The sequence below is a fragment of the Stegastes partitus genome, unplaced genomic scaffold (assembly GCF_000690725.1).
Source record: "Stegastes partitus isolate 25-593 unplaced genomic scaffold, Stegastes_partitus-1.0.2 Scaffold1185, whole genome shotgun sequence".
NCBI classification, from domain to species: domain Eukaryota; kingdom Metazoa; phylum Chordata; class Actinopteri; family Pomacentridae; genus Stegastes; species Stegastes partitus.
In genome coordinates, this window is record NW_007578916.1 from 127,766 (window position 1) to 136,660 (window position 8,895).

Genomic DNA, 8,895 nt, shown 5'->3' on the forward strand with positions numbered 1-8,895 from the left:
TTTATTTAATTTTATTGTTTTCTTTTTTTATTCTATTAATTTTTACTGGACGGGACGGGACAAAGTGTGGCTACGTGTGGACAAAGCTTCAACGCTTTCTCCTTTTGTTCCAGTGGGTAAACTCATCTGGAACAGCTGTCTGTTAGAGGTTTTTAGACCGTGGAAGGCAAAGATCCTCCATCAGGTGGAATAAACCTCCACAAATCTACCTGGAAATCAGACAACACGACAGTTCAGAACCTGCCTGAGAGTCTTTCCTTCAGTGGTCCGGTGCTGGTCGTCCATAAATCCATGATACGCTGCTCAAAGAATTCAGCTGCTTTATTTACCAAATATAAATACACACAGAGTCAAACTCCCCGTATCCATGGCGACATAATGCCTCCTGCTTGTGTAAAAGTTCACACAGTCGAGTCTTTTATCGTCGACTCTGTTCATATTTAGACTCGGCGTCAAACCAAAGAGCAGATAAAAGAGAATTATCTCAGGCAGCGCTGAAATGTTTGCATCTGCTCAAACAGTGATGTTTCTTTCTCATGATTACCAGATGAGGCCTCCAGTTTTTTTTGTTTGTTTTTTGTTTTTCTGTGGTGAATGCATCCTGAATGCTAGAAGCCAAAGAGAGTCACATCAGCATCATATGACGGAGAATACTTGTGGATCTTCTAATGATTAAGAAGCCGAAATCAGAGAAACATTTAAGTTTTTTTCTTGAAAAACTGTTGACAAAAAATAGCTTGTAACCAGTCGACAGTCGAAGATGTTGGCACATTTAAGGAGCCAAAGCCGTTATTGGTCATTAAAATAGCTGCTGGTTAACTTTCAGCTGATCAAACGGTGTCTTTGAAGCGTCTGATCCCAGACGAGACTCCCACAGCGTTTTAAATTCACCCTACAGGTCTCGTTTCTTCACCATCAGATGATTCACTACCTGCTTCAGTCATTATGAAGGTCTCCGAATCAGGGCAGACCACCTCCACAGGCGTAGAACAGACCCAGACGGACGTAGTTTAAACAGAGCTGAACAGAGCTGTTGCCGAGTTTGATCAGATTCTTAGATGGCCTCGAGTGTTGATCAAATAATCATCTGACACATTTAAAAAGCTGCTTGATTCAAAACTGAAGCTGAATGAAAGTTCAGATCCACCGATGTCTCTGTTTGACTGCAGAAGTGTGACAGAGCTCGTCCTCCTTCACAGAGCATCTTTGGTGAGAGCCGTTTATCACTTCTGGGATTTTTGACGAACTCTAAACTGAATGAGCATCAATATTATTGACGACATGTATGTGGTGGAGCTGAGCAGTGGGCTGGTGCCGTCCTGAACCTGAATAGTGTCGGTGCTGATATCCAAATGTCAGAGATGGTTGACACTGAGTGGGTGAAACCGCTGCACAGTAAGGGTATGTGCTGTTATCAGTTCACACTTTACTCAATCTGAGCAGCTCAATGTTTTTTTTTAGTGTTTCTTTTGTGCAGGAAACACACTGATTCATGTTTGTCCTTCATCACTGCAGCTCAGCCACAGATTAGAAACTAATCTGACTCGGCTAGATTAGATTTGTGTCGCTCATGCTTCTCGGCCTGATAGATGTCAAAGTAGTTTCAAACTTGAGTTTGAGTGTTGAACGGCGATAAAGATTCCCCCTCACCATACAAACTACAGACACAAGTAACCGAAGAGAGCAAACGAAGCTAAATTGTGAAAATAATTGTACAGATGTTTGATTAGTTCTTTTTCTGGCTCAATTCATAATCCGGTGAGTGAAGAGGTCAGAGGTGGATTGAGTGTTCAGAAATCCCCTGAGTTCTGTTCTCAGGAGCAGATGTGTTTGTGCTGACAGTAGTTTGATGAAACAGGAGCCGAGAGTCTGAAGTCGCATCTCGTAATGATTCAGGTCTGATCTTGATGAGTCATTACAGGACAGAGAGCTCGCTGAGTACAAGCAGCCGAATGTTATGAAATACTCTGCGATGCAATAAAAGTCAACCACAGAGAAACCTCACAGCAGAAAGAATGCGGCCGTTGACTGTCTTCCTCTGTTGTCTGCAGGGCGATGGCGAGGCCGAGCCACAGCGATCACGTCCTCCAGCAGCTCAACAACCAGCGGGAGTGGGGCTTTTTGTGCGACTGCCTCATCGCCATAGGTGACATCTACTTCAGGGCACACAAGGCTGTCCTGGCTGCCTGCAGCTCCTACTTCAGGATGATGTTCATCCGGGACCAGCAGGGGGCAGGCCGTCTGGACCTCAGCAACATGCAGATCAGCGCTGAGTGCTTCGACCTCATCCTGCAGCTCATGTACCTCGGGCGCATTGTTGTGGGGAGCTACGAGTTTGAGGAGCTCAAGGCCTCCATGGCGTACCTGCAGATGTACTACATCCCTGACTCGCTGGAGGACCTCAGGGACATCAGGAGCTCCAACATCACCCCGTCCTCCTCATCCTCTTCGTCCTCCTCGTCCAGTTCCTCCACTGGACCCGCCGGTGGGAAGATGATGTTTGGAGTCCGCATGTATGAGCAGCAGCGACCTGCTGCCCCAGAGGGAGAACGTTTACCAAAACCTGTCAGCAGCAGCGCTGGACGTCCAGCTGTTCCAGCAGCTGTCACCAGGCCGGTGGTTGCGGAGGAGGTGGTGACTGCTCCTCTGATCGTGGCTCCGCCAGTAGCAGATGGAGCAGTCGAGCAGCCATGTGACTTGAGAAAGAGGTCCGGCGGCAGAAGTTCAACTATCAAAGACCGTCCTAGGTTCGGCCGCACCTACACCTGCGATGACTGTGGCTTTGTCTTTAGCTGCGAGAAGCTTTTAATCGAACACATCCTGACCTGCACGAACCGGAAGGCCTACCATCCACCCAGAGGTAACGTGGAAGGTGACAATGACTCCAGTAAAGCTGAGAGCTCTGCCTCCGAGAGCATAGAGGAACACAGGGTCATCTGTAAAGGCGAGGATGACTGGCCTGAGGCCAAGGCCGACTCCGACCTCAGGTCGGTGGCAGCTGGAACAGATGGCGAGCCTGGGTCAACCAGGAGCATCAAGACAGAACCGGAAGAAAGCATGTTCCCGGAGATTGAGGTGGTCCGGGTTGGTGAGCACACGGCCAGAGACTGTAACACACGATTCAGTGACGCCACACGTAAAGACATGCTGCGGGAGAAGACGGGACCGGACCGTGAACCAGAGCCTGGCGTCTCAGGTTTGGAGAACAGCAGCGAGCCTTTTGAAGGCCAGATGTCAAGCAGCGATGATTCAGGAATCCCTGCTAAGCTTCGTAAGGTCAAAGATGAGAAGCAGGACCCGGACTGTGCCCCCTGTGAACTGTGTGGTGCTCTGCTGACGGAGGAGGACAAGTCGGCCCACTACCTGTCCAACCACATGGGCCACATATGTGCCTGTGGGAGGTGCGGCCAGGTGCTGATCAAAGGCCGGCAGCTCCAGGAACATGCAGAGCGCTGCGGCGAATCCCACGGCGGTGAGTCGGACTCCCACGGAGAGGACGAGGCCTCCCTGCTGGAGGAGCCGCAGGGGATGGAGGAGGGTCTGCTGGAGGCGGCTGACCTGGCCTGCCCTCACTGCGGCCTGCTGTTCCAGAACGAGAGCCTGGCGCTGGAGCACGCCTTGACCTGCCACGACCAGGAGCTGTTTCGCCCAGTGATGCTGGAGGAGGGCGGCGAACCCGATCACCGCCGCAAACACTTCTGCAGCATCTGCGGCAAAGGCTTCTACCAGCGCTGCCACCTGCGGGAGCACTACACTGTCCACACCAAGGAGAAGCAGTTCACTTGTCAGACCTGCGGGAAGCAGTTCCTGCGAGAGCGCCAGCTCAGGCTGCACACCGACATGCACAAAGGCATGGCACGCTACGTGTGCCCGGTCTGCGACCAGGGAACCTTCCTGAAACACGACCACGTTCGACACATGATCTCCCACCTATCAGCCGGGGAAACCATCTGCCAGGTGTGTTTCCAGATCTTTCCTGGCGGAGAGCAGCTGGAGAAACACATGGACGTCCACCTGTACATCTGCGGCGTCTGTGGAGAGAAGTTCCGCCTCCGTAAAGACATGAGGAGCCACTATAACTCGAAGCACACCAAGAGACTATAGGAACGATCCAAACGTCCTCAGCATTTATACTAGTTTGTTACTAAAAGCCATAAATGTGAGAACAAATTATGCACTTGAACACCAAAAAGACAACTTTTAAATCTGCACTTTTAAAGTATATGCATAACCTAAACAGGCATTCACACTGCGAGCAGCGCGGCTGGTGATTGGTTGCTCTGTTGTTACTGATGGTGGGCTGAACTTCTGATTGCAGCCTTGATTGAAACTTTTTTTACTTGTTGAGATTCAGTCAGGTGACGGGAAGTCGACATGGTGCTGAAACGAGCTCCCACTGCTTTGAATCAGGATTGTACAAGAAGTTTCCTTCCTGAAAAGTCAGAATCTGTTTGTGTTGATAAAATGGTCACACGAGGCGAGAAACAATCAAGTTTAGAAAGCTGATGGTGGAGGCGGACACCCGTCAGGCTGACTACATGTACGTTTTTACAATATTTATGAAGAAGCTGGAATTTTATATGCAGTAAAAGATACGTGTGATTTTTTATATTTCAGGTCATTTGCCAGCGTCAGTGTTTTGTTCCCAGATTCCAAAAAGATTCTTTAAGCCGTCCAGAACCAGAAATAAAACAAGAGCTGGAACCATTTAGCAAATTGTTTACAATTATCGTTCTGTCAGAAATGTACCAAAGTTGAGTCGGCAGGTGGGGAGGTTCCCAGCTCACCTCTCCACCTGTTTGTTCAGTCGTGTTGCTCACAGTGTGAACTTGCAGTAAGACCGGCAGTGAACTCCAAAAAATAAAAAAAAGAAAACTGACGTGTCTTCAGCCACTTCTGGCTTTGTTTTTCACGGGTCTTTAGCAGACAGAGGAGCCACAGAGTGCAGAATATTGAACTACTACAACCAGAGGGAGTTCAAATAATGAATGAAATTTGTTGTACCCGTGAGAAGACGCCCAGTTGAGTTTGTTTTTGGAGTGAACTCCCTGTTTCAGAGGGTTGCGGTGCCTCAAACTTTGAGTCGACCTTTTCTAGCATTGATGTCAACTTTTTTTTTTTTTTTCCCAGAATACTAAAGTCCCTGAAGATGAAACACGGTGAGATTTTCATGTCGTAGTTAGCGAGCACAAGACTGCATTTTGCTTTACGAGTCTTTTTTTTTTTTTTGTGATTTTTCGGTTACTGTGCAGCTTCACGTTCAGCACTCGCTGTCGACATGCTCTGTGATTGGTGCCTTTACTGTAACACTTTTTCCTTCTTGTCTTATTCACAGTGATGCATGATGGGGGTGGACAGGCACAGCTAACGAACCCCTTCCCCCCCACCTCCCATTCAAAGTGAATCTATAAATGAAAAAGTTCAGAAAACAAAACACTAGAAGCAGTCAGCTCACTGGAACCAGCTCGGCCCCAACCAGCCGGACTCGACTGTTGGTTTCATCTTCCGTCACACTGCGACTTACTCTAATGCCTTATGAGTCATGTAAAGTTGTGCTCCCATCATTATGGCTGTTTTTTTTTTTTCTTTTACACAACGCATATGATCTGAATCAGTTTCTACCATTACGACCACATTGTACTGGGTAGCGCCAAACCTGGTTATCAACCTGAACCATTTTGCAAACTGACTCAAACTATTCTGAAGCTTAGAACCCTTGAACCCAACTCAAACTACTGCAAAACCAACTCCAGTCCCACAGTGACCAGTTCAGGACTGGTTCTCAACATAACTAGCTGCAGAATCAAACCAGTTCATACCAACTCAGACTACTTCCAGAACCAATTCAGATGTGGTCTACACCAGTTCAGAACATGCCGCACCACCAGTTAAAATGAGCCTCAACCAGTACTAAACCAGTTGATGCACAGCAAACCCATTGAAACCAGTTCCGAACCAACCATAACCAGTTTACGTGTTAGCAATCCCAGTTCTAACCAGCTCAGAACCGCCTTCGGACCGCCCCATGTGTCCTAGGACAAATGGAAGTAATTTTAAAACCTCTCTAAACCAGTTAAGAACCAGGACAGACCAGTTTAGACTTAACTAGTTCAGTTCTGACTGGAACTAGTAGAGAGATAACCCGAAGTGAACCAGATAGTTTCTGCTGTTGTCCATGTTTGTCAGTATCACTGCGTCAGTTCTTCAGGTTTCTGCTGCACTCAAGGAGCTACAAATCCTCCCACTACCACAGAGTCCTGGATCCTGGTGGATTCAAAGGTGGTGGACAGAAATGTAAGAATGTTCCTGTTAAAGCTATAAAGTCACCTTAAACGATGTTCAGCTGTTTGTGTTGATGTTTGTTCAGAAGCTTCTTCTTCTTCTCGGTGTGTTCAGCTGGTCTTGTTGCTCTGAGGTTTCTCTTGTTTGTGGACGCTCTGCTGTCTGAACACAGGCCTTTCTAAAGCTCTTAATAAACCAAGTGAATTTCTGTTTGTGGAAAAACATCTCGGACTCTGTTTTCAGTGAGTGTGTTGTAACCAGACGACCACCAGTTAAATGTTACGGCATTGAAAACAGGTTATGATCAGACATAAAGAACTCGAGGCAAATCAGGGTTTTTGGTTTAACTCACCAAGATTTTTTGGTCAATTCATTTTACCAAGGACTGGAGCCACAGTCTGAGGAGACTGAGGCCTCGTCCACACGTAGCAGGTATCTCACAAAACAAACATATTGTTGTACGATGTTTCCTGTCATCCACACGGAAACTCAGATTTAAAAACAATTCTTTCAAAAACCTCCGTCCAAAGTGAAGATCTGTAAATCCTCCGTTTATGCGTCTGTATGTGGACGTCAATAACCGGGTTTTAGGTTTCATAATATCACTGCCTGCGACAAAATATGTTTTTCACATCACATATGCGACCTGTGTTTACATTTGGAAACAGCGTGGACGCCCTCAGAACTGTGTTGGCGTTGTCTCTGGTCCAGGCCCAGATACCGCTCCACGTACAAGAACACAGGTGAAGGACGGCGGTAAGGACGGTTATTTTCCGCCACCTTGCCATTCTACGCCCGAGGCAGGTTCTCCGTCAAAGACACCAACGCCAGTTTTGGGTCAGACCGGGACGCACTGCCAGCTGGTGGGAGAACTTTGAGATGGAAATCGTGCTCCAGGAGGAATGGCGTGACCATTTCCGTATGTCCTGGTTGTTGCTCCTGTCGTCGGAGTTCTTACATCCTCACGTAGAACATGAATGTGCTGAACAACGCACTAATGCGGTTAGGTGTGGATGAATTCTTTTCCAAAAATGAGGTTGTGTGTAGGTTAGTTTTTTTCTAGATGGAGGGGGCAGAATATTCAGTTTTACAAAAACCCTGCTACATGTGGACAAGGCCTTAAAATTTTGTTGTTGGAAAGACTCAACCACAACCACAAATGACTCAAAACAACTACAAAATGACCACAAAGAGACAGAACTGGTACAAAATGACTGCCCACATAGGAATTTTCAAAATGCCCAGAAAGAGATGCGAGCAAACCACAACAAGAGAAAGCCGTTGCAAAACAGATGCAAATCCACTACATGAAGATGTGCATCAGCCAGAATAAGACAGAACTTATGCAAAATGACTGCAAAGTTACTCAAAATATCCAGGAAGGGATGTAAACAGACCGAATCAAGACAGAAGAGCTTAAAAATGTGTAAATGAACGACAACAAGACACAACGGAAAAGAGACAAAGTGAACACAAACAGATGCAAAATGAATGTTAAACCACATCAGAGTCTTCTGTGGTCATTTTGTCTTTGTCACTCCGGGGGTCCTGCTCCTCTGGAGGATGGTTTGGGTTGTTGTCTTATAATCCGTCTGTCTGACTCTAATTGTTAGTTGAATAAGAGTCCTTGCAGCATCCATTGAGTAAAAACATCAAAAGTCACTTCACCTGAGAATCCAATGTCTCATAAGCAGTTGAAGTTGTTGAAGAGGTTCAATTTGGTGCTTTATTTGTAATACATTTACATTTTATTACATTTCTAAATTTGGACTTCCTTCCTTTTAGGCAGCATTTATTATCAGTTGGTTGGGAATCTATGGAGCCCCGACATCCCAAACAGATTACATTTTTTCCTGTAGATTTTTTATTTTCACACACACTCAACAGAAACCGCCACAGGACAATGACCATAAACGAAGAGAGAGAAATCTAAAAGAATATAAATGGCACTGAGAAGCAGAAAATACCACAAATCAGAGGACGACTATAGAGCAAGGTCATATCAGAAAAAAAACAAGTTTTATAAATGGAATACTTCGGGATGCTCTTTTGACCAATTCCCACATTTTCGTCATAACTTTTAACAGCTTATTTATATTCATGATACACTTCAGCTGTAAAATAACAACACAAACTGAGAGCAGAATAATTAAAACAGTGTGATTCAGCTCATGAAGTGTCATCAGTAATTCCCCTAAATCTGGTGGGAAATTTTAGCATAAAAAACAAACCCTTGCCACTGCCACAGTTCAGCCCGCTGCCTCACATGGGATTATTTGTTGACTTCCAGGGTCTCTATGGAAGTAAACTCCACATTTTATTCACTGAACACTCACCAGTTTATAGAAAATACCTGTCAGATGTATTCAGAATGTGTTAGTTGCAGCCTCTCTGTGCAGGAGTATAGTTAGAAGATTGACACAAACAAATAAATTAGAAGTTTGATAATGTTAACGTCACAATAAATGAGCTCAATACAAACTCAAATGATTCAGGTCTGAAAGCCACATATAGACTCAGAGTCCCTCCGTGGATTTACGAGATCACTGATGGAGGAGCTGCCACTATTTCAGCTCAACAAAAAAGGTCATGATTCAGAATGTCGTCAAAACG

The 8,895-nt window shown here is 46.0% G+C and overlaps 1 protein-coding gene across 1 annotated transcript in view; it reads left to right on the plus strand.

The window, feature by feature from the left end:
• zbtb1 (zinc finger and BTB domain containing 1) overlaps positions 1-6,506 on the plus strand; it is a 9,118-nt gene extending 2,612 nt beyond the window's left edge. The window contains exon 2 of the mRNA XM_008297085.1: positions 2,052-6,506. Coding sequence (XP_008295307.1) covers positions 2,056-4,104 — 2,049 coding nt within the window. The 5' untranslated portion in view covers positions 2,052-2,055 and the 3' untranslated portion in view covers positions 4,105-6,506. The remainder of the gene's footprint in view (positions 1-2,051) is intronic.
• The last annotated feature ends 2,389 nt before the right edge of the window (positions 6,507-8,895 follow it).